Genomic DNA, 26,838 nt, shown 5'->3' on the forward strand with positions numbered 1-26,838 from the left:
TTTGCTGCGACCTTAGATGGTTCGTATGGAGAATCCTAATTCATCGGATGCGCTTCGAGAAAATCATTCGCTTGCAATGGTAAGTTATCACACACATTTGTTCAGAAGTAATCTTGTCTGATAAAACTTTTGCGTGCCAAGTTTCTCGAACTTTGCCAAAAAATTCGCCAACTGCCAAAATATCTACATCTTCCTCATCTTTGCACCACCAAGTGTGACATTTCCCAAGTTTCCTCTTTGCTTCCTAAGCACTCCAGTCACTTCCTCGCTTGCTTGCTCTCTCTCTCCCTCTCGCATACGACCTCTGCAGATGACATGATCTCCTGGAATGACCCCTCCAACGGTTCCTCCTCCGATGACAAATCTCTAACTAGTAAGTATTCCTCTCTCCTCTCTCCCGCTCACCTAGGCTTAGGATTATGGTTTGAATTTGAGGATTGTAATGTGGCTGCAGATTTGAGTCATTTCTTTGTCTTGTAGCTTCCTAAGACCATCAGTTTCAAGGAATGGAGTGGGGTAGCTAAAGACATGACTGCTCGTTGTTGTCAGCATCAATCTCCATACTGAAGTTAGTGTCTTTTGAATTTGTGGACAATACGAGGAAATATCTGGTATGTGCAGAGAAGGTCAGCCTCATTTTTTCTCTTGTAATTGTATTCATATTTAGTTTTAAATAATATAGGATGAACATACGTGTTCTTACCTGGAGTACGATATGAGCCCTTGGCTAAAAGTTTCTTGTCGTGTGTGTTTGTCTATTCTGATGTGATTGATCCATGTACGAGTTTCAACAAAACCGACATAAATACAACCTCCCATGATACATGAGGTGTTTTACTAGTACAAATGTGTTGCGTCTTGTCCATGTGCTGGCATAGAGAGGTCGCTAACTTAATTTCACAAATACAACTCCACTGTGAATTTATTTTTGTGTACAGAAAAGAAGAAGAGAAGCACATAGGTAATAGTATTTATCTGCTATCAAGCACCCTTATACGGGGTCACCACTAGATGCAGTTGGTTCTTCCTCCTCGCATTTGCCCCCACTTTTGTTTCCATGTCGAGCTCATGTGTTCCAGCAGGGAGGCTCCAATCAAAGTAGTAGAGGAGTCGTGCCACCATGAGCTGAAGCGTGGCCAGCCCAAAGGTATCGCCGGGGCACTTCCTCCTCCCAGCGCTGAACGGCAAGTACTCGAACCGTGAGGCCTTGTACGTGGCTGTGCCATCCTCGAACCTCTCCGGCATGAACTCCTCTGCGTTTTCCCAGTACTCGGAGCTCCTCCCCATCGCCCACGTATTGACTAAGACCCTGGTGCCCTCCTTGACCTCAAATCCGCCTACATCGCAGGTTTCCCGACAGAGACGAGGGACAAGCAACGGCACCACAGGGTTTAACCTCATGGTCTCCTTGATCACCATTTTGGTGTAGCGGAGCCCATCTATATGTTTTTCATGGTCTATTGGGCTCTTGTTGTCCAAGGCACGCCGAACTTCAGCCTGCGCCTCGGCCATCACCTTGGGGTTCCTCATGAGCTCGGACATGACCCATTCGGCCGCTGCCGACGTCGAGTCCGTCCCTGCCGTGAACATATCCTGAAGGGGCATGAACAAGAATGAAAATTATGTTCCCCGCAGAAAATAAAATTATATATGTTTTCTATACCATACCAATATGATCGCTTTGATGTCTGTCGTGTCGATGGGGAATTCAACGTTCCGCTCATCCCTGATCCTAAGCAGAACTCCAAGAAGGTGTTGGCCTTGTTCATCCTTGCTGCACTCATCAGCGATGATCTTGTCCAAGATGGCGTCCAGCTGCCGGTGCGCACGCCACAGGCGGCCTCTCAGCCCGGTGAGAGTGTCGACAAACCACAGCGATGGGAACAGGTCCCCGACGGTGTATCCGCCGGCATTCTTCATCGCCTGGCCGATCAGGGTCATAAACTGCTCCTGCAGCTCGCCGTCACACACCTGGCCGAACGTCGCTTTGCCGGTGATAGTGTTGGTGCAGGAAATGAGCAGCTTGCCAAGGTTAAACGGCCCGCCGCCCCGACCGGCGGCGCGGACGTTGTCGATGAGGGACATGGTCTGGCTGTCTCTGAAGGGCGCGAACTGCCGCACCTTCCGTTCGCTCAGCAGCTCCATCGTGCAGAGCTTGCGCGTCGTCCGCCAGTAGGGGCCGTAGGGCGCGAGGACGACGTCGCGACCTCCGTAGCAGAAGATCTCTGAGACCAGGATGTTGGGCCGTGACGCGAAGGCAAGGTCCTTGTCCCGGAGCACCTCCTGCGCCGCCGCCGGCGATGAGATGACGACGGTGTCGATCTGGCCGAACCGGAGGTACATGACCGGGCCGTGCTTCTTGGCCAGGTCCCGGAGGGCGACATGCGGCTGCGACGTGAGGACGTGGTGGAGGCTTCCGAGCAAGGGGAGGCGCCATGGGCCTGGAGGCCGCCTATGGTTTTTCCGTTTGCGGCTTAGTACGGACGCAAGGACGACGAGTGAGGCGAGAGTGAGGAGCAACACGAGGGTGGATGCGCTTGGCTCCGTCGCCATCACCATCAGGTTTGCTTGGAGCACAAATTGAAATGCCTTTTAGTGTGGGATAAGACTCACGAACACTTTTTCTATATATAGGCGCCACATCCTTAGTGTGGCATAAAATTTCACAACTCGTAGATCAGCCTGCACATCAGTTTTCCAGTCAAAGCTCCATAAGTCAAATATTGTACAATTGAATACATAAATTAGTGTGGTCATATGTCTCACAGCCACAGGCGCTCCCGTTAAGTACACCAATCGGCCACCTTGTAGATGTATCCATCTGTTTTCTTGTCTTTTTCATGGACAAGTCACAAAAATTGACTATAATTTAGATATATAATTGAAGAAATAAATACACGTAAGCATACTTTGTCGTGGACATGTCACATGTGCCTTGACTGTGCGCCCCACATGTTTTGACACTCAGATGTGGTCAGCAAAAATTGACAAGTCACAAAAATTGACTAGTTAACAAAAATTGACTAGTTTTCTAATGTTATTACTGCCACAAGTTTGATTATGTCAGAATAGCAGGGGTCAATCATGCACGTTAAGAGCAGGCATAAATGGGCTCAAGTAGTCTTGGGCATGTGTCTTCGGTTCAAATAATTGTATGTGTCTATATTGTAATCAATGAATCCTAACAATTAGTGATGGGCCTGTAGTTGTGCGAAATGTGCGGCCCGCATAGAGCCCGTAATTTGGGTGGACCATATTTTTTATATAGGTCTAGTACGAAATCATGAATTGAGGAGTACATTTTCTAAAGATTAATCTCGCCTTTTCAGATTGCGACAAGTGGTATATTGCATGCTTGTCATTTGTCGCAACGTAAACGTTTTCTCTATTTTCATGAAATGAGGTGAAAGTTTTGACGAACTTTTTCTTTCATGAAAAAGACCGAATCAAAAAAACCGTGTGTCCCGCGATAGAAAAAACAGAAAACACGATTTTAGCTTTTTTTTTCTTTCCTTTCCGAGAGGCACATAAAACGAAGGCAAAACCATGCCTCTCGTAAAAATCGTGTTTTTTCTTTGCGATAGGCACGGGCGCGACTCTCACGAAGGCAAAATCATGCCTCTCGTGGAAGCAAAACCGTGACTCTAATAAAAAAAAGCAGAAAACATTATTGATAAGTCACAAAAAACGACAAGTCACAAAAATTGACTAGTTAACAATCACTAGTGGGGACAGGGCCTATAGCCCCGGCCCGTAAGGGGCTTTAGTCCCGGTTCACCAATCGGGACTAAAGGGGCGGGACTAAAGGCCTAACCTTTAGTCCCGGCCCTGTTCCAAGACGGGACCAAAGGTGCTCCACGTGGGCGCCTCGGAGCGCCCTCAGGGGCAGGCCCTTTAGTCCCGGGTCTTAACACGGACCGGGACTAAAGAGTTTCTGCAGATTTTGTTTATTTTTGGGTTATAGGATTTTAAGGTTTAGGTGTTCGGGAGATTAACGTGATGCCTCGTTTGATGTTCGGGAATTAGTTTTCATATAATCTAAATAGAAATAATTATTCATATATATATAAGATTAACTTATCTTACAAGCGAGCATATATATATACAATTATATGGGGATCTGAATTATCGGGACTAGAGCCCGCCTATTCGATTACATGTACCAACATCAGTAATGGCCCCTAGCTACACTAAATCGTCCTTTATCATCTATAGCTTCCGTCCTCAGAAAGGTCACAAGCTCCTCTTCAACAGCAATCGCGCGTTGCTCTGGTAGGGACTTCTCCCTCATGGCCGTGTACTATATAAGAAGAGGAGATGAATATGAATATCAATCATGATAACAAAGAATGACGGGTAAAAATAGAGGTGTGAATGTTCATTGCTTACGTCGTATCTCTGATCCTTGTGCTCAGAGGTAAACGTGCGAATGGTCTTGCAAACATAGTATCCGCATAGATGCGTCCCCCGTGGCTGCTGTGTTGGAATTATGCCCTAGAGGCAATAATAAATATAGTTATTATTATAATTCCTGTATCAAGATAATCGTTTATTATCCATGCTATAATTGTATTGAATGAAGACTCATTTACATGTGTGGATACATAGATAAAACACCGTCCCTAGCAAGCCTCTAGTTGGCTAGCCAGTTGATCAAAGATAGTCAGTGTCTTCTGATTATGAACAAAGTATTGTTGCTTGATAACTGGATCACGTCATTAGAAGAATCACGTGATGGACTAGACCCAAACTAATAGACGTAGCATGTTGATCGTGTCATTTTATTGCTACTGTTTTCTGCGTGTCAAGTATTTATTCCTATGACCATGAGATCATATAACTCACTGACACCGGAGGAATGCTTTGTGTGTATCAAACGTCGCAACGTAACTGGGTGACTATAAGGATGCTCTACAGGTATCTCCGAAGGTGTTAGTTGAGTTAGTATGGATCAAGACTGGGATTTGTCACTCCGTGTGACGGAGAGGTATCTCGGGGCCCACTCGGTAATACAACATCACACACAAGCCTTGCAAGAAATTTAACTTAGTGTAAGTTGTGGGATCTTGTATTACGGAACGAGTAAAGAGACTTGCCGGTAAACGAGATTGAAATAGGTATACGGATACTGACGATCGAATCTCGGGCAAGTAACATACCGAAGGACAAAGGGAATGACATACGAGATTATATGAATCCTTGGCACTAAGGTTCAAACGATAAGATCTTCGTAGAATATGTATGATCCAATATGGGCATCCAGGTCCCGCTATTGGATATTGACCGAGGAGTCTCTCGGGTCATGTCTACATAGTTCTCGAACCCGCAGGGTCTGCACACTTAAGGTTCGACGTTGTTTTATGCGTATTTGAGTTATATGGTTGGTTACCAAATGTTGTTCGGAGTCCCGGATGAGATCACGGATGTCACGAGGGTTTCCGGAATGGTCCGGAAACGAAGATTGATATATAGGATGACCTCATTTGATTACCGGAAGGTTTTCGGAGTTACCGGGAATGTACCTGGAATGACGAATGGGTTCCGGGAGTTCACCGGGGGGGCAACCCACCCCGGGGAAGCCCATAGGCCATGAGGGTGGTGCACCAGCCCTTAGTGGGCTGGTGGGGCAGCCCAAAAGGGCCCTATGCGCCTAGGAAAGAAAATCAAAGAGAAAAAAAAGAGGAGGTGGGAAGGGAAGGAAGGACTCCCACCCACCAAACCAAGTCCAACTCGGTTTGGGGGGGAGCCTTCCCCCTTGGACTCGGCAGACCCCCTTGGGGTTCCTTGAGCCCCAAGGCAAGGTCCCCTCCCTCCCACCTATATATACGAAGGTTTTAGGGCTGATTTGGGACGACTTTTCCACGGCAGCCCGACTACATACCTCCACGGTTTTTCCTCTAGATCGCGTTTCTGCGGAGCTCGGGCGGAGCCCTGCTGAGACAAGGTCATCACCAACCTCCGGAGCGCCGTCACGCTGCCGGAGAACTCTTCTACCTCTCCGTCTCTCTTGCTGGATCAAGAAGGCCGAGATCATCGTCGAGCTGTACGTGTGCTGAACGCGGAGGTGCCGTCCGTTCGGTACTAGATCGTGGGACTGATCGCGGGATTGTTCGCGGGGCGGATCGGGGGACGTGAGGTCGTTCCACTACATCAACCGCGTTCACTAACGCTTCTGCTGTACGGTCTACAAGGGTACGTAGATCACTCATCCCCTCTCGTAGATGGACATCACCATGATAGTTCTTCGTGCGCGTAGGAAATTTTTTGTTTCCCATGCGACGTCCCCAACAGTGGCATCATGAGCTAGGTTCATGCGTAGATGTCTTCTCGAGTAGAACACAAATGTTTTTGTGGGCGGTGATGTGCATTTTGCTGCCCTCCTTAGTCTTTTCTTGATTCCGCGGTATTGTTGGATTGAAGCGGCTTGGACCGACATTACTCGTACGCTTACGAGAGACTGGTTTCATCGCTACGAGTAACCCCGTTGCTCAAAGATGACTGGCAAGTGTCGGTTTCTCCAACTTTAGTTGAATCGGATTTGACCGAGGAGGTCCTTGGATAAGGTTAAATAGCAACTCATATATCTCCGTTGTGGTGTTTGCGTAAGTAAGATGCGATCCTACTAGATACCCATGGTCACCACGTAAAACATGCAACAACAAAATTAGAGGACGTCTAACTTGTTTTTGCAGGGTATGCTTGTGATGTGATATGGCCAACGATGTGATGTGATATATTGGATGTATGAGATGATCATGTTGTAATAGAAAATATCGACTTGCACGTCGATGGTACGGCAACCGACAGGAGCCATAGGGTTGTCTTTATACTAACGTTTGTGCTTGCAGATGCGTTTACTATTTTGTTAGGATGTAGCTTTAGTAGTAATAGCATGAGTAGGACGACAACCCCGATGGCAACACGTTGATGGAGATCATGGTGTGGCGCCGGTGACAAGAATATCGTGCCGGTGCTTTGGTGATGGAGATCAAGAAGCACGTGATGATGGCCATATCATGTCACTTATGAATTGCATGTGATGTTAATCCTTTTATGCACCTTATTTTGCTTAGAACGACAGTAGCATTATGAGGTGATCTCTCACTAAAATTTCAAGACGAAATTGTGTTCTCCCCGACTGTGCACCGTTGCTACAGTTCGTCGTTTCGAGACACCACGTGATGATCGGGTGTGATAGACTCAACGTTCACATACAACGGGTGCAAAACAGTTGCGCACGCGGAACACTCGGGTTAAGCTTGACGAGCCTAGCATGTGCAGACATGGCCTCGGAACACATGAGACCGAAAGGTCGATCATGAATCATATAGATGATATGATTAGCATAGGGATGCTTACCACTGAAACTATACTCAACTCACGTGATGATCGGACTTGAGCTAGTGTAAGTGGATCATGAACCACTCAAATGACTAGAGAGATGTACTTTTTGAGTGGGAGTTTAGCAAATAATTTGATTAAGTTAAACTCTAATTATCTTGAACATAGTCTAAGTCCACTTTGAATATATTTGTGTTGTAGATCATGGCTCACGCGACAGTCACCCTGAATTTTAATACGTTCCTAGAGAAAGCTAAGTTGAAAGATGATGGAAGCAACTTTGTAGACTGGGCTCGTAATCTTAAGCTAATCTTACAAGCTGGGAAGAAGGATTATGTCCTTAATGCTGCGCTAGGAGATGAACCACCCGCTACGGCTGATCAGGATGTTAAGAACGCTTGGTTAGCACGTAAGGAGGACTACTCAGTAGTTCAATGTGCAGTATTGTATGGCTTAGAACCGGGACTTCAACGTCGCTTTGAGCGTCATGGAGCATTTGAGATGTTTCAGGAGTTGAATTTTATCTTTCAGAAGAACGCCCGGATCGAGAGGTATGAGACCTCTGATAAATTCTATGCTTGCAAGATGTAGGAGAACTCGTCTGTCAGTGAACATGTGCTCAAAATGTCTGGGTACTCAAACCGTCTAGCTGAGCTGGGGATTGAACTCCCGCAAGAGGCTATCACTGACAGAATCCTTCAATCACTGCCGCCAAGCTATAAAGGCTTTGTGTTGAACTACAACATGCAAGGGATGAACAAGTCACCCGGCGAGTTGTTTGCGATGCTGAATGTCGCAGAGTCTGAACTCCGTAAAGAACATCAAGTGTTGATGGTGAATAAGACCACTAGTTTCAAGAGAAACGGCAAAGGCAAGAAGGGTAATTCGAAGAAGAGCGGCAAGCCTGTTGCCAATCCGAGGAAGAAACCCAAAGCTGTACCTAAGCCTGAAACGAAGTGTTACTATTGCAAGGGTATGGGTCACTTGAAGTGCAATTGCCCCAAGTATCTGGCAGATAAGAAGGCGGCCAAAGAAAAATCAGGTATATTTGATATACATGTTATTGATGTGTACTTAACCGGCTCTCGTAGTAGTGCCTGGGTATTCGATACCGGTTCTGTTGCTCATATTTGCAACTCGAAACAGGAACTGCGGAATAGACGAAGGCTCGCGAAAGATGAAGTGACGATGCGCGTAGGAAATGGTTCCAAGGTTGATGCAATCGCCGTCGGCACAGTTTCACTTCAGTTACCATCAGGATTAGTGATGAACTTAAATCATTGTTATTTAGTGCCTGCGTTGAGCATGAACATTATATCTGGATCTTGTTTATTGCGAGACGGTTACTCTTTTAAGTCAGAGAATAATGGTTGTTCTATTTCTATGAGTAACATCTTTTATGGTCATGCACCTAATGTGAGAGGATTGTTCATATAGAATCTTGATAGCGATACGCATATACATAACATTGAGACCAAAAGAGTTAGAGTTAACCAGGATAGCGCCATATTTTTTTGGGACTACCGATTAGGTCATATTGGTGTAAAGCGCATGAAGAAACTCCATGCTGATGGACTTTTGGAGTCACTTGACTTTGATTCACTTGACACGTGCGAACCATGCCTCATGGGCAAGATGACTAAGACTCCGTTCTCCGGAACTATGGAGCGTGCAAGTGACTTGTTGGAAATCATACATACCGATGTGTGTGGTCCGATGAGCGTAGAGGCGCGCGGCGGATATCTTTATTTTCTCACCTTCACTGACCTTTTCAGTAGATATGGTTATGTCTACTTGATGAAGCACAAGTCTGAAACGTTTGAAAAGTTCAAGCAATTTCAGAGTGAAGTGGAAAATCATCGTAACAAGAAGATCAAGTTCCTACGGTCTGATCGTGGGGGTGAATATCTAAGTTTCGAGTTTGGTGCTCACTTAAGACAATGTGGAATTGTTTCACAGTTAACACCGCCTAGAACACCACAGCGTAATGGTGTGTCCGAATGTCGTAATCGTACTTTATTAGAGATGGTGCGATCTATGATGTCTTTTACCGATTTGCCGTTATCATTTTGGGGTTATGCATTAGAAACAGCTGCATTCACTTTAAATAGGGCACCATCAAAATCCGTTGAGACGACACCATACGAACTGTGGTATGGCAAAAGGCCAAAGTTGTCGTTTCTTAAAGTTTGGGGATGTGATGCTTATGTCAAAAAGCTTCAGCCTGAAAAGCTGGAACCCAAAGCGGAATGGTGCGTCTTCATAGGTTACCCAAAAGAGACAGTTGGGTACACCTTCTATCTCAAATCCGAGGGCAAAGTGTTTGTTGCTAAAAACGGAGCTTTTCTCGAGAAGGAGTTTCTCTCGAGAGAATTGAGTGGGAGGAAGATAGAACTTGACGAGGTTGTCGAACCTCTCATCCCTCTGGATGGTGGCGCAGGGCAAGGGGAAACCTCTGTCATTGCGATGCCGGTTGAGGAGGAAGTTAATGATGATGATCATGAAACTCCGGTTCAAGTTTCTATCGAACCACGCAGGTCGACGAGACCACGACTCCTCCAGAGTGGTACGGTAATCCCGTCTTATCAATCATGTTGTTAGACAACAATGAACCTGCAAATTATGAAGAAGCAATGGTGGGCCCAGATTCCAACAAATGGCTAGAAGCCATGAAGTCCGAGATAGGATCCATGTATGAGAACAAAGTGTGGACTTTGGAAGTACTACCTGAGGGCCGCAAGGCTATTCAGAACAAATGGATCTTTAAGAGAAAGACGGACGCTGACGGCAATGTGACCGTTTATAAAGCTCGACTTGTGGCAAAGGGTTTTTCACAAGTTCAAGGAGTTGACTACGATCAAACATTCTCACCCGTAGCGATGCTTAAGTCCGTCAGAATCATGTTAGCAATAGCTGCATTTTTCGATTATGAAATCTGGTAGATGGATGTCAAAACGGTGTTCCTTAACGGTTTCCTTAAGGAAGAGTTGTATATGATACAACCCGAAGGTTTTGTCGATCCTAAGAATGCTAACAAGGTGTGCAAGCTCCAGCGATCCATTTATGGACTGGTGCAAGCATCTCGGAGTTGGAACAAACGTTTCGATGAGGTGATCAAAGCATTTGGGTTTATACAAGTGGTTGGAGAATCTTGTATTTACAAGAAAGTGAGTGGGAGGTCTGTGGCGTTTCTAATATTATATGTGGATGACATATTGCTGATTGGAAACAACGTGGAGTTTTTGGAGAGCATAAAGGATTACTTGAATAAAAGTTTCTCTATGAAGGACCTAGGAGAAGCTGCTTACATTCTAGGCATTAATATCTATAGGGATAGATCAAAACGCCTGATAGGACTTTCACAAAGCACATACCTTGATAAAGTTTTGAAGAGGTTCAAAATGGAACAGTCCAAGAAAGGGTTCTTGCCAGTTTTACAAGGTACGAAATTGAGTAAGACTCAGTGCCCAGCAACTGATGAAGATAGAGAGCATATGCGCTCCGTCCCCTATGCTTCAGCCATAGGTTCTATCATGTATGCAATGCTGTGCACTAGACCGGATGTTAGCCTGGCCATAAGTATGGCGGGTAGGTTCCAGAGTAATCAAGGAGTGGATCACTGGACAGCGGTCAAGAATATCCTGAAGTACCTGAAAAGGACTAAGGAGATGTTTCTCGTGTATGGAGGTGACGAAGAGCTCGCCGTAAAAGGTTACGTCGATGCAAGCTTTGACACAGATCCGGACGACTCTAAGTCGCAAACAGGATACGTATTTATTCTTAATGGGGGTGCGGTAAGCTGGTCCAGTTCCAAGCAAAGCGTCGTAGCAGATTCTACATGTGAAGCGGAATACATGGCTGCCTCGGAGGCGGCTAAGGAGGGTGTCTGGATGAAGCAGTTCATGACGGATCTTGGAGTGGTGCCAAACGCACTGAATCCAATAACCTTGTTCTATGACAACACGGGTGCCATTGCCTTAGCAAAGGAACCACGGTTTCACAAGAAGACCAGACACATCAAACGACGCTTCAACCTCATCCGCGACTACGTCGAGGGAGAGGACGTAAATATATGCAAAGTGCACACGGATCTGAATGTAGCAGACCCGCTGACTAAACCTCTTCCACGGCCAAAGCATGATCAACACCAGAACTGTATGGGTGTTAGATTTATTACAATGTAATTCGCATGATGATGTGAGGGCTAGATTATTGACTCTACTGCAAGTGGGAGACTGTTGGAATTATGCCCTAGAGGAAATAATAAATATAGTTATTATTATAATTCCTGTATCAAGATAATCGTTTATTATCCATGCTATAATTGTATTGAATGAAGACTCATTTACATGTGTGGATACATAGACAAAACACCGTCCCTAGCAAGCCTCTAGTTGGCTAGCCAGTTGATCAAAGATAGTCGGTGTCTTCTGATTATGAACAAAGTGTTGTTGCTTGATAACTGGATCACGTCATTAGGAGAATCACGTGATGGACTAGACCCAAACTAATAGACGTAGCATGTTGATCGTGTCATTTTGTTGCTACTGTTTTCTGCGTGTCAAGTATTTATTCCTATGACCATGAGATCATATAACTCACTGACACCGGAGGAATGCTTTGTGTGTATCAAACGTCGCAACGTAACTGGGTGACTATAAAGATGCTCTACAGGTATCTCCGAAGGTGTTCGTTGAGTTAGTATGGATCAAGACTGGGATTTGTCACTCCGTATGACGGAGAGGTATCTCGGGGCCCACTCGGTAATACAACATCACACACAAGCCTTGCAAGCAATGTAACTTAGTGTAAGTTGCGGGATCTTGTATTACGGAACGAGTAAAGAGACTTGCCGGTAAACGAGATTGAAATAGGTATACGGATACTGACGATCGAATCTCGGGCAAGTAACATACCGAAGGACAAAGGGAATGACATACGGGATTATATGAATCCTTGGCACTAAGGTTCAAACGATAAGATCTTCGTAGAATATGTAGGATCCAATATGGGCATCCAGGTCCCGCTATTGGATATTGACCGAGGAGTCTCTCGGGTCATGTCTACATAGTTCTCGAACCCGCAGGGTCTGCACACTTAAGGTTCGACGTTGTTTTATGCGTATTTGAGTTATATGGTTGGTTACCGAATGTTGTTCGGAGTCCCGGATGAGATCACGGACATCACGAGGGTTTCTGGAATGGTCCAGAAACGAAGATTGATATATAGGATGACCTCATTTGATTACTGGAAGGTTTTCGGAGTTACCGTGAATGTACCGGGAATGACGAATGGGTTCCGGGAGTTCACCGGGGGGGCAACCCACCCCGGGGAAGCCCATAGGCCATGAGGGTGGCGCACCAGCCCTTAGTGGGCTGGTGGGTCAGCCCAAAAGGGCCCTATGCGCCTAGGAAAGAAAATCAAAGAGAAAAGAAAAAAAAAGAGGTGGGAAGGGAAGGAAGGACTCCCACCCACCAAACCAAGTCCAACTCGGTTTGGGGGGGGAGCCTTCCCCCTTGGACTCGGCCGACCCCCTTGGGGCTCCTTGAGCCCCAAGGCAAGGTCCCCTCCCTCCCACCTATATATACGGAGGTTTTAGGGCTGATTTGAGACGACTTTTCCACGGCAGCCCGACCACATACCTCCACGGTTTTTCCTCTAGATCGCGTTTCTGCAGAGCTCGGGCGGAGCCCTGCTGAGAAAAGGTCATCACCAACCTCCGGAGCGCCGTCACGCTGCCGGAGAAATCTTCTACCTCTCCGTCTCTCTTGCTGGATCAAGAAGGCCGAGAACATCGTCGAGCTGTACGTGTGCTGAACGCGGAGGTGCCGTCCGTTCGGTACTAGATCGTGGGACTGATCGCGGGATTGTTCGCGGGGCGGATCGAGGGACGTGAGGACGTTCCACTACATCAACCGCGTTCACTAACGCTTCTGCTGTACGGTCTACAAGGGTACGTAGATCACTCATCCCCTCTCGTAGAAGGACATCACCATGATAGGTCTTCGTGCGCGTCGGAAAATTTTTGTTTCCCATGCGACGTTCCCCAACATGCTGGTCGCACTTTACGAGAATAGAATATATATAATCAAAATAATAATCTAGCATCATAAATGTATTGAAAATAGAGGTATATCATACTACTACTTACCTGAGCCACTCTAAAGGTCAGCTTCTCAGGCTCGATACCGGGAGTCACGCACTTGAACTGCTTCCAAACCCTGCCCGACAAGGAAAATGATTTGCTAAGTTTTTCATTAATTGATATATCAGAAAATCATCGAAAGAGACCGATAGAGCGCAAGAATGATTGAAATTACCCTTGGAGCATGTCCTGCAGGCTTTGGAACTGTTTCAAGGGTCTCGATAATGGGTCGACGGCATCAACTCTTCCCTTATCAATTTGAATGTCCAACAGAATCCAATGGAAGATGCACACGTATATATATATATATATATGTGTGTGTGTGTGTGTGTCAGTAACTTATCAATTACACTTATAAGTGAATGGACACAACAGAGTAAAGACCCTCACCTGAAGTTGTATGGAAACAGTATGTGGTCACATAAATTTTGATCTGTTAGAAACCTTAGAAGGTTTTCCTCCGTCTCCTTGGGTTTATCAGTTAGCGTCGCTATATGTATTTTATCTGGGTCAATAAACCCAATATTTAGGATGTTCCTATTTTTACAATCCAGAATCTTCATTCTGCATAATAGAGTACAAGTTATATGTAGACAATGAATTGAAATAACTAGACAAGTTTTATGTAGACAACGAATTGAAAAACTTACAGACAATAGCAACTCATAAGCGATTTGTCGAGGGCGTCGGCATTGTACATATGGAAGAATTCATCAAAGTCGATATGGATTTCTTCGGGGCGGCCGTAGTACTCCCGTGGGACACTCACCACGATCATCGTTCCCCCATTCTTTGATTCACTTAAGTACCATGTATGCAAGAAACGCATATTTGTTGGGAGATCATCTTTGCTGACCAAAGGAGCTCCCATGACAAACTGTGGCTTAGGGGCTACCACAGCCTTGGGTAACCTGTCGTCTTGGGAAGCCAGAACGTCTTCAACCGGGATACCCCATTCATCCGCCCACTTCTTTGCTAATTCCAAATCTTGCCCCTGCACCAGAGGGGGGACATTCTCGGGTAACACCCTGAGGGGTGGGATCGACTGTTTGGCCTGTTGTCCAAGCTGAGGAACGTCTGATCTTTTTTGCTTGTAGTTGAACTTCATTTGCTCCCACTTGCACTTGCACGTGATCTGCTCTTTTTCCCTTCCTTCTGCAATGTGCGTGTATAGTCATCAGGCTTATGGTGTAAGTCATACCGTGATGGAAGGTTCGTGAAGTATTTTGCAAATGCTATTTGCTTATCGGTGTATTCCGGGCGGGGCTCGGGTTCCTTCTTTTTCATCTGCGCATCATGATGTTCCTTTGCTATCCTGGCGTTTTCCTCGGCAGTACGATCATAAGGTCTGATAGGAAGATTAGCATGAGGTACCTTTGGGAGGGGCGACAGTTTGCGCTTTGGGGAGCTCCGTCGCTTAGAAATCATCAGCGGAGCGTTCTTGCTGGCACGCTTCCGCTTAGTATCCGGAGCGGGCGGCGGCGGAGACGGACGACCCTAGTCCGGCGGCGGTGATCGAGATGGACTCGTGTTGTGCTGGCCGACGACATGTGGAGGGCTTGGAGGTGATGGTGTAGGTGACGTGCGATGACTCGGAGGCGGTGTTGTCCTTGGGGCCGAGCCTGGAAGCTTGATGTAGTTCTTGTCCCATAGGATGACTCCACCCAGTACTTCTCGGAGTGTCCTCTCAACTTCGGATCCAGCTATGTCGAGCTCCATATCATGAAACCCCGCCATGATTTCATCCACCCCGACTTTAGCAAAGCCAGCTGGAATCTCACGGCCATGCCAGCGTGCATCAGGGCCAGAAGGTAAAGCTTGTCCGACTGCCACCTTCATGGATATGTTCTTGAATTTCTGATGGAGTTCACATGATGTTGACTCCTTGATTCCATCCACGGGGTAGCCGGGACCGCCCTCTATCATTCTTCGTGCATCGTCGGGCGGGGCCTCAGATTCAGCCACGCAGCTTTTCCGCTTAGATGGGGCGCCGGTAATATCGAGTGCAGGATCTTCCTGGCATGCTACTCCTCTAAGCTCATTAATCTGCTTCTGTTGCTCGTTAATCCTGGCAAGCAACTGGTTGAACTTGTCATTCTCCTCATCCTGTTGTCGCTTCTTTGCTCTCGCTCGGCTTCTGTAAGTGTCTTGGTCTCTGGCAAACCCAAGCCACCACGGGTAAGAAGGACCGAAGCCTCGCGTTCGTCCTCCATGTTCGTCATTGCCGAGTACCAGTGTGAGCAAATCTTTCTCTCTATCTAAACTGAACTGTCTTTTTCCCTCCTTAATTTCTTTCACTATCTTTTTCCAATTCTCCTTGGGTATCCTAAGACCGTCACTGCAGATGAGTTCCCCTGTTTCTTCTTCGTACGAACCACCATGCGCAAGGAACCAATTTCTTTCTCTCAATTCCCACTCATCACGGATGGGTTCAGGTATGATGCCTTTAGCTAGCAGATCTTGCTCTTTCTTATCCCACTTTGGGAGGGCAGTCTCATAGCCCCCTGGCCCCAGCGTGTGTGATATTTCTTCTTGTCGGCATTTTTCTTGTTCTTTTCTGATAATGCATTGGCATCTTCTGACTCCTTGTACTCTTGAAATGCCTTCGTGTGATTCGCGTGCTTGGCTAGATACCCCTCGAATACTGGCACTTTCTTTGTCTTCCGATAGTTTTTCCATAGCTTCTTCTTCCAGCTACGGAACAGTTCGGCCATCTTCTTTAGAGTCCTCTGCTTGAGTTTGGCCCTCAGTTTTTTTTGCGGCGTCTTCATTCTCACATTCTGGCAGGTTGAAATGTGACATGAGATCATTCCAAAGATTATCTTTGTATCTTTCGGCGACATAGTCACTATCGGCTGCCCCTTTGCGCTTGTTCCACTCCCGAACGCTGATCGGGACGTGATCCCTAACGAGAACTCCGCATTGCTTTTTGAATGTGTCAGCAGCATTCTTAGGAAGCTTGGGTTCGCCCGTAGGCAATATCACCTCAAAGGTGTAATGCGTCCGTGCATCCAACTTTTTAGTCGGGCCTCGTTTCGTAGCTTTGCTCGATGTGGAGGCCTAAGAGGGAGAAACATTCGTCAAATGAATGTATATGTATACAATATAGAGCTATCTCCAATATTTTTCACATATTACAAGTGATTGTCAAACTTCATATGTATACCTCGCCGGACTTTATTATTTCTCCACCGGCTTGTCCACCGGCTTCTCCATCAGTGGAGCTATCACCTTCTTCGTCATTGGACCTATCTCCTGCCCCATCGGCTTCATCTTCATGTCGGTCGACCTCCATTCCATATAAGGAGGGGTTTAGATATGACGACGGAGATTCAGCTGGTTCAACGTCGGGGCCGTCTTTGATTATATGTTCGAGAAGTTCTTCCTCTTCGAGGTTCCTGATATGTGGATCCATAGTTCTGCAAAAAACGGACATTTGATTAACTAATAAACTAACAAACTATATAAGAGGGGTTGGAAACTTCGAAGTGTCGTTTTATATAGGAGGACCTTTAGTCCCGGGTCTTGGCTAGAACCTAAACTCTAAAATATGTCTAACTGATTCTCTTAACCTTTAAGGATTTAACAAAATGGCGACATTCTAGATGTGTAGAACATGATCCTATTTTTCCTGATCTCATCTACCCTTCTATATGTCACATTGTCTAGTGTCAAAGGACTTTGTTGAACTTTGTACCAAAAAAATAATTATTCTATCAGGAACTCCGTTCCAAAACAACTTTAGTCCCGGGTCGTGGCTCCACCCGGGACTCTTAGATTTCTGCATAGTATTCAAAGTAGGAGTACTTTTCCAATTTGAGCATTCAATAAGAAAAACCAAATCGTTAAATAAAGTAGTATTCAAATTAGCATGCATTCAATTATAAACAAAACTACATCATCTCTTGTGTTCGTACATCGTCGAATATTATCACTAATACTCCTCGAATACTATCATACATATAGCATCACTAATACAGCTAGAACCGTAGCGCCCGACGGGTATCGTTGCGGGCGGTGGACACCCAAAGAGAAGGAACCATCACAGGATCATAGCTCCAGTGAGATCCCTGAAGAACCTGCCAGGTATGGTCGAACCTGCCCTCCAACGCAACCATGTAGCGACGGGCGTGCTCATCCTCCTCGCTTACACGGTGACGTACCACCTCCACGGTGTCCGAAAGCCTCGGCACCATCACTGGCCCACGCGACCGCCACCAAACAAGGATCGGGTCAACAACGGGCTGGCTCCTCACCAACCTACGCCCCCCGGAAGGTAGCACCTCCCAATACCAGCCGGGCGGAGCCCAGTCCCGGACATGGCCCCTCTGATCAAGCAGGTGTCCTCCACCAAGTCGACGACGAGGATGCGGGATAGGCATCGTAAAATGAACTAAAAAAATAAACTAGTTCTATTAATTTTCTTGCTAAAAATAAACTAATTGTATATATAGTAAAATAAAGCAGTTTTATTAAATCAACTAGTTCAACTATATATTGACAAAAGTTTTAAGTGGGTGCAAAAAACGGACATTTGATTAACTAATGAACTAAAAAATTATATATCATGCAAAATAATTCTATTTCTATTTGCAAATAAATTCTAACTAAATAATTCTAAGTAAAATAATTCTATCTCTATTTGCAAATAAATTATAACTAAATAATTCAAACTAAAATAATTCTTTTTCTATTTGCAAATAAATTCTAACTAAATAATTCTAACTAAATAATTCTAACTAAAATAATTCTAACAAAATAAATACTAACTAAAATATTTCTGTATCTAACTATAACTATATCTACCTAAATACTAACTAAATTTTTTGAATTTAGACAACCTCTGTTTTTCGGCCTCCCTAGTCCCCACCACGGCTGCCGCCCGCCTGAGCAGCCCCCGCGGCCGCCGCCGGCCTCCCCAGTCCCCACCACCTCCCCTGCCCGAGCAGCCCCTGCCCCCGCGGCCGCCGCCCTCCTGAGCAGCCCCCACGGCCGCCGGCCTGCGCATCCCCCGCGGCCGCCCACCTGAGCAGCCCCCACGACCGCCCGCCTGAGCTCCCGCACGCGCTCAGGCGGCGCTGGCGCCGGCGCTCCCTCCCCTGTCCCCCTCTCTCTCTCTCTCTCCGAATCTGATGAAGAGAAGCCATACCTCAGCGACGGCGGCAAGCTCGGGCAGTGGCGGGCGTCCTCCTCCTGAGCAACGGCGGGCAGCCTGGCGGCGTCGAACTAATTCCCGAGAGCGAGAGGAAGAAGAAGAACGAAAAGGCGTTTGGATTTGGATTTTCGTCGGGGCCGTTTATATAGTAGGAGGTTTAGTCCCGGTTCGGGGCTCGAGCCGGGAATAAAGACACCCTTTAGCCCGGGTCTAGCCACGACCCGGGGCTAAAGACCCCTTTTCGGCAAGCGGCAGGCGAGGGACTTTAGTCCCGGTTCGTGCCACGAACCGGGACTAAAGGCTTGGGCTGGCGGCATTCCAAAGTTTAGTCCCACCTCGCTTGTCGAGAGGAGCCGCCACTGGTTTATAAGCCCCGTTGTCCCAACTGTGTCGAGCTCCTCTCTAAAGCAGGCTTACGGGCCTAAACAGACTGCAAATTTGAAAATTGAAACTATATTTGAAATTATGGAGAAAGTTCAACCCGAATTCAAAGTGAGATCACTTTGAATTTAGGTTGAATTTTTTATATAAATTCTCATATAGTTTTAATTTTTTCTATTTTCAAAATTAATTATTTTGACTATCCAAACTATTAACTATTTTGTTATTTTCAATTAAAAACTATGTTTATTAAAAATTCCTTTTGCATATTTGACAATTTAACAAAACTATGTAAATGAAAAGTGTTTGAAATTGAATAAATAATTCAAAACTATTTTATATTTTCAAAATTAATTATTTTGACTATCCAAACTATTAACTATTTTGTTACTTTCAATTAAAAACTATGGTTATTAAAATTCTTTTTGCATATTTGAGAATTTTACAAAACTATGAAAATGAAAATTGTTTGAAATTTAATAAATAATTCAAAACTATTTTCTATTTTCAAATTTAATTATTTTGACTATCCAAACTATTAAATATTTTGTTATTTTCAATTAAAAACTATGTTTATTAAAATTCTTTTTACATATTAGAGAATTTGACAAAACTATGAAAATGAAAAGTGTTTGAAATTGAAAAAATAATTCAAAACTATTTTCTATTTTCAAAATTAATTATTTTGACTATCCAAACTATTAACTATTTTGTTATTTTCAATTAAAAACTATTATTTGGTATATTTCGTGCATTCACTTATTTTTTTTGAGCTAGTTGACCCTAAAATTGAAAAGCACTACAAATGAACTCTGAAAATGTTGAAAGTTGGCATGCTATCATCATTTCACCCACATAGCATGTGTTAAAAAGTTGAGAGGGCTACGACAAAAACTGAATGCACTTCGTGTACAAAACGGACAATCTCTCTCGAAGTATCAGGGTTTCGAACGAGAACTCATCTCTTACAAAGGGATTTCATTTTTTTGAACTTATTTGAACTCCATACTTTTTGTGTGTTCAAAATGCACCATTCAAATGCACATCACGAAATTTCTACAATTTGTGACTTAATTTGGTATTTTTCGTGCATTTACTTTTTTTTTTGAGCTAGTTGTCCCTAAAATTGAAAAGCACTACAAATGAACTCTGAAAATGTTGAAAGTTGGCATTGTCGTGGTAACGATTCCGACAATAGAAAGGGGGTAGGATAACGGAGCATGATCTATCAAGATGCACATGGGTGACACGGTGGTTTTTGCGAGTTCGGGCCTCTCACAATGGAGATAACAACCCTATGTCTCGTGCTCCGGAGAGGCTTTGTTTTATATGTCATGGACATGAGTTACATGGTGTAGAGAGAGAGCCAGAGCTCCAGGGAAAGAATGAGCCCGAAGGAGGAGAAGGAGAAGATGTCCCTAGCTATGTGGAGGGGGTGGCTTATATAGAGCGCGCCAGCTCCTCACCTCTTATGTTACAAGATGGGGCATTGATGCCATAATGTCAGCCCACTACAGATGTCTTGCCGACTGTTGGTATTTGCGTGACCGAGTGAGTCATACGGCCGAGTGGTTGACTGTCATCCGAGTGGATGGAATGTACTTGTCTGAGTGGATCCGTACCGAGTGGATTAGATGTTGTCACGATCCAGTAGGAATTTCCCTTGTAACCCTTAAACTAATAATGAGGTGCCCTTGGGTACGACGTATTGGTCAGACCTATGACCCTACCCTAGGGCTATATCCCCGTCATTAGCCTCCGAATGGATCAGGGTATGAGTGGTGAAGGTGTCGATGGAAATCTTGTAGCAGCAGACCGAACTTTGAACGTGCTTCAGGGCCTTGCAAAATTATGCGTTGATTGAAGTCTTCATCATTTGCCCTGATCGATTCCGCTGAGTAGTACGTCCGAGTGAACTTTAAGAATTGAAGTAGATCCGAGTGACCAACAGGATCTTGAGACTCTGACTGACTGCAGGTAGTCGGTTGGAATCTGTTGAATCTGTTGAACTTGGATGTTGTTGGTGGACCTGACCAAGCAAAATGTTTCTTTTTTGTTTTTCTCTTCTAGTGGGGGCACGCTAAGTGCACCCACTGGGTGTAGCCCCCGAGCCTCTGTCGGACTAGATGAGTCCGGCAGAGGGTTTAAGTCATCCAATGCTCGTCATGTTGAATGTTTGTTCTATCTGCATTATATGATTTCTAGATCAAAGTCAAGTCTCTAAGAGTTGTTTTTAACTTAGGCAATACGGGGTCGCAGCTAAGTTCCCGAGTGTGGAGGGTGTCTGTACTCGGAGTAGTTTTTAACTTAGGCGATATGGAGCCGCGGCTAAGCCCCGAGTGTGGAGCGTGTCCGTACTCGGAGTTGTTTTAACTTAGGTGATACAGAGTCGCAGCTAAGCCTCCGAGTGCGGAGCATGTCTGCACTCAGAGTTGTTCTTAACTTAGGCGATACGGAGTCGCAACTAAGTCCTCATGTGTGGAGCATGTCCGCACTCGGAGTTGTTTTTAACTTAGGCGATACAGAGTCGCAGCTAAGTCCCCGAGTTTGGAGCATGTCCGCACTCGGAGTTGTTTTTAACTTAGGCGATACGGAGTCGCAGCTAAGCCCCCGAGTGTGGAGCATGTCCGCACTTGGAGTTGTTTTTAACATAGGCGATACGGAGTCGCAGCTAAGTCCCCGAGTGTGGAGCATGTCCGCACTCGGAGTTGTTTTTAACATAGGCGATACGGAGTCGCAACTAAGTCCCCGAGTGTGGACCATGTCCGCACTCGGAGTTGTTTTTAACTTAGACGATACAGAGTCGCAGCTAAGCCCCCGAGTGTGGAGCATGTCCGCACTCGGAGTTGTTTTTAACTTAGGCGACATGGAGTCGCAGCTAAGTCCCCGAGTGTGGAGCATGTCCTCACTCGGAGTTGTTTTTAACTTAGGCGACACGGAGTCGCAGCTAAGTCCCCGAGTGTGGAGCATGTCCGCACTCGGAGTTGTTTTTAACTTAGGCGATACGGAGTCGCAGCTAAGCCCCCGAGTGTGGAGCATGTCCGCACTCGGAGTTGTTTTTAACTTAGGCGATACGGAGTCGCAGCTAAGTCCCCGAGTGTGGAGCATGTCCGCACTCGGAGTTGTTTTTAACTTAGGCGATACGGAGTCGCAGCTAAGTCCCCGAGTGTGGAGCCTCTCCGCACTCAGTGTTGTTTTTAACTTAGGCGATATAGAATCACAGCTAAGCCCCCGAGTGTGGAGCATGTCCGCACTCAGAGTTGTTTTTAACTTAGGCGATACAGAATCACAGCTAAGCTGAGCGGTGGCGCGCGGGGCAGCCGAATGATGAAGACGTGCCATACGGAGTGGCGATGCGCACGACATCCGAGTGAGGTAGACGATTCTGGCTGAGTGGCAACGCGCGGGGCGGCCAAGTGATGTATGTCGAGGAGGTGTCCGACCCACTGACGGCCCGCGGGCGGCCGTGTCCACTACGTCATTGAAGGGGCTTCCGAACACGTGAAAATGCATGAATGATCGTTGCGGCGACTGAGCCTGAGTAGCGACGAGGATGGCGCACGGATGCGTCGAGTAACCTGTGTATGAAAAATAGCACAAGCCAGCATAAAAAATTATCAAAGTAATATGATCTTTTCTGAAATAGTTTGTGTAAATAACACCCATAGACACCCACTGGGTGTGCCAGGTGGTTCTACTCGTGCAGGATCCGACTGTACTTATGCAAGTGAAGGATTCGAGTGAACTCGTTTGAGTACTGGACCAAAACGAAGCGGAAGTGAAGTGTTCCCACACAAAAATAAACAACCGAGTGCAGAGGTACACTCAGTGGCGTGGCCTCCGAGTGAACGTCATGTGTGACTTCCTCGACACTCGGTAATGTAGAAAAGATTATTTAATAGAATGCAGTCTGTGAAAAAATGACTTAGCTGCCTGACGACGCGCGGGGCGGTCGAGCGAAGTAGACACGTCCGGCTGAGTGGCGACGTGTTGGGCGGTCAAGCGATGAAGACGCGTCTAGCTGAGTGGCGACACGCGGGGCGGCCGAGTGACGACGCGCAGAGCAACCAGGTGACGAAGGAGCCTCGAGCCGAGTGACGACACGCGAAGCTGCCGAGTGACGAAGGAGTGTCCAATCGAGTGGCGGCACGCGGAGCTGTCGAGTGACGAAGGAGTCTCCAGCCGAGTGAGGATGGCTTATCTTGCTGACTGACGATACGCGAAGCTACCGAGTGCTGACGACGGATCCGAGTGAGGGACGGCGCGCAGGGCGGACGAGCGCTGACGACGCGTCCGACTGAGTGACAGCATGCAGGGCGGCCGAGTGATGACGACGCGTCCGACTGAGTGACGACGCGTGGGGCGGCCGAGTGCGGACGATGCGTGTCCGACTGAGCGACGGTGCGCAGAGCGGCCGAGTGATGACAACGCGCCTGTTCGAGCGACGATATGTAGGGCCGCCGAGTGATGACCACGCGTCCGACTGAGTGACGGCGCACGAGGCGGTCGAGTGCTGACGACGCGTGTCCGACTGAGCGACGGTGCGCAGAGTGGCTGAGTGATGACGACGCGTCCGACTGAGCGACAACATGTAGGACGACCGAGTCACTGCATGTTGGTCCTGTGTATGCAAAATTCATCTCGACAAAGCGGTGTCATGTAAGTTAGTAGCAAGCATAGCTACAAATATTTTTGTTTCTGTTCGATTCTATTTTTGGGATTACGGACCGCACATAACCTGGTTATGCATGATGACGGATAATTAAAGCATACCCATGATGACGGGCGGTTTTGCATGCATGCATGCACAGTTAAACTGATGCGAAAAATGTTTAATTGATGGCACTTAATGAGGCGATTATACCTCGACAAAGCGGTGTCAGCGGAGTTTCCCATTAGTGGAGGCCATCCTCCGATTTCCTTATTTCCTGCAGGCAGTTATGGCTCGAGGAGGTGGCTCCCTGCTGGCGCGCGAAATCCTCGGCGCCGTGGAAGGTGAGGTAGGAGTGCGGGGACTTGTCCATGGCGCGGCGGGCGAGGGAGACGGGGTTGCGGATGGTGGAGACGCCGGAGAAGGCGCCGCAGCGGCGGCCGCGGCCGTCCATGATGCTGGCCTCCATCTCGACGGTTCCGGCGCAGGTGAGCGCGGAGCCGCGGCCCGAGTTGAAGCAGGGGTCAGTCTCCAGCTCCCGCACCACGGCCTCCACCACGTCCAGCGCGGTGGCGCCGGCGCGCAGCAGGTCGACGCCGACCTGCAGGCAGCGGGCAAGCACCCGCTTGGCCTCCTCCCACCAGTGCTCCGGTAGGTTCGGGTCCACGCCCGCGCCGCCGAGGATGGCAATGGCCCAGCGTGCCATGTGATGGTGGTGGTGTGATGTGCTAGGTGGCGGAAGGCGCTTCGATGGGTCTCGACTTCCGGTGTCGATGAGGGCTGACGCTACGTGAATGAATGGATGTTTGTTTCCCTGATGCTTTGTTTGTCTTGGAGATGAACAGTACAAAACAAAGGTGTTAAATCATGAAGATGAAACTGAATAGAGGGCACCAGCGGGAATCGATCTGCTGCTGGTGGCTGAAGAAATAACCATATGCATCATGGCTCGATAGTCGCCACGCCCCACGGTGGGCGCCAAATGTCTTGGTAACGATTCCGACAATAGAAATGGGGTAGGATAATGGAGCATGATCTATCAAGATGCACATGGGTGACACGGTGGTTTTAGCGAGTTCGGGCCTCTCACAGTGGAGATAACAACCCTACGTCTCGTGCTCCGGAGAGGCTTTGTTTTATCTGTCATGGACATGAGTTACATGGTGTATAGAGAGAGCCAGAGCTCCAGGGAAAGAATGAGCCCGAAGGAGGAGAAGGAGAAGATGTCCCTATCTATATGGAGGGGGGTGGCTTATATAGAGTGCGCCACCTCCTCACCTCTTATGTTACAAGATGGGGCATTGATGCCATGATGTCAGCCCACTACAGATGTCTTGCCGACTGTTGGTATTTGCATGACCGAGTGAGTCATACGGCCGAGTGGTTGACTGTCATCCGAGTGGATGGAATGTACTTGTCTGAGTGGATCCGTACCGAGTGGATTAGATGTTGTCACGATCCAGTAGGAATTTCCCTTGTAACCCTTAAACTAATAATGAGGTGCCCTTGGGTTGGACGTATTGGTCAGACCTATGACCCTACCCTAGGGCTATATCCCCGTCAGGCATGGTATCATCATTTCACCCACATAGCATGTGCTAAAAAGTGGAGAGGGTTACGACAAAAACTCGATGCACTTCGTGTACAAAACAGACAATCTCTCTCGAAGTATCAGGGTTTCGAACGAGAACTCATCTGTTACAAAGGGATTTCATTTTTTGAACTTATTTGAACTCCATACTTTTTGTGTGTTTAAAATGCACCATTCAAAGGCACATCACAAATTTTCAACAATTTGTGACTTAATTTGGTATTTTTCGTGCATTTACTTTTCTTTTTTTTTTGGGCTAGTTGACCCTAAAATTGAAAAGCACTACAAATGAACTCTGAAAATGTTGAAAGTTGACATGCTATCATCATTTCACCCACATAACATGTGTTAAAAAGTTGAGAGGGCTACGACAAAAACTGGATGCACTTCGTGTACAAAACGGACAATCTCTCTCGAAGTATCAGGGTTTCGAACGAGAACTCATCTCTTACAGAGGTTTATTAAAATTCTTTTTGCATATTTGAGAATTTGACAAAACTATGAAAATGAAAAGTGTTTGAAATTGAATAAATAATTCAAAACTAAAAGGTTTAGTACATTCCATACATGCATTACATAAAAGGTTTAATACATTATTACATTATTGCACCAATATTCCTATCTATTATTTCTGTTTTCTTCTGGGTCGTAGCCATGGAGAATCTTCATCATTCAGTAGGATGCTTGGGTCAGTTTTCACTTTGAAGAGCGGAATTTCATGGAACTTATTATAATCTACTCACATGTCTGTCTTGTCATCTACTCTCACGATGTTTCTTTTTCCTGAAAGAACTATGTGGCGTTTTGGCTCATCGGACGATATCTTCTTTTGCTGATTTCTTTTTCTCGTTTTTGTAGACATGTCCTTCACATAGAAAACCTGAGTGACATCATTGGCTAGGATAAATGGTTCGTTCATGTACGCAAGCTTGTTGAGATCCACTATTGTCATGCCATACTTTTGGTCTACAACTACCCCGCCTCCTGTCAGCTTCACCCATTTGCACCGAAACAAAGGGATCTTAAAAGTAGGTCCATAGTCAAGTTCCCATATCTCCTCTATGTACCCGTAATATGTTTCCAAACAATGCCCATTCTCGTCTGTTGCATCAAAGCGGAAACCACTATTTTGGTTGGTGCTCTTTTTATCTTGGGCAACCGTGTAAAATGTATTCCCATTTATCTCATACCCTTGGAAAATACATATAGTCGAAGATGGTGGCCTGGCCAAACAGTACAGCTGGTCTCCAACGGTGTCGTCATTCATGAGATGTGTCTGCAACCAACTGCCGAAAGTCATCTCGTGTTCCCCTTTAATCCAAGAGTCAGCCTTCCCCGGGTTTTTGGAGCGTAGAATATTCTTGTGTCTCATGATATACGGAGCCACCACGGTGGAATTGTGTAGAACTGTGTAGTGGGCTTGAGAGAAAGAATGGCCGTCCATACATACTTTTGCTTTCCTTCCTAGTGTGCCTTTTCCTGTCAGCCTACCCTCATACCGAGATTCCGAAACACCAATCGGCTTAAGGTCAGGAAGAAAGTCCACACAAAACTCAATGACCTCCTCTGTTCCA

General features: G+C 46.4%; 1 protein-coding gene across 1 annotated transcript; it reads right to left on the bottom strand.

The window, feature by feature from the left end:
- Positions 1 to 802: 802 nt before the first annotated feature.
- Positions 803 to 2,596, bottom strand: LOC123429126 (cytochrome P450 99A2-like). The gene is made up of 2 exons (XM_045113189.1): positions 1,669 to 2,596; positions 803 to 1,593 (listed from the first exon to the last, which is right to left on the bottom strand). Exons 1-2 carry the CDS (start codon positions 2,557 to 2,559, stop codon positions 982 to 984), a joined length of 1,503 nt encoding a protein of 500 aa, XP_044969124.1. The 5' UTR covers positions 2,560 to 2,596; the 3' UTR covers positions 803 to 981.
- Between the last annotated feature and the right edge of the window lie 24,242 nt (positions 2,597 to 26,838).

Source organism: Hordeum vulgare, chromosome 2H (assembly GCF_904849725.1).
Source record: "Hordeum vulgare subsp. vulgare chromosome 2H, MorexV3_pseudomolecules_assembly, whole genome shotgun sequence".
NCBI lineage: Eukaryota > Viridiplantae > Streptophyta > Magnoliopsida > Poales > Poaceae > Hordeum > Hordeum vulgare.

Bases quoted from the DNA above. Each gene is read 5' to 3' on its own strand.
- LOC123429126 (XM_045113189.1), bottom strand. From the start codon at position 2,559: ATGGTGATGGCGACGGAGCCAAGCGCATCCACCCTCGTGTTGCTCCTC. The intron at 1,594-1,668 runs GTATGGTATAGA...ATGCCCCTTCAG, and splicing joins ACATCAAAGCGATCATATTG to GATATGTTCACGGCAGGGAC.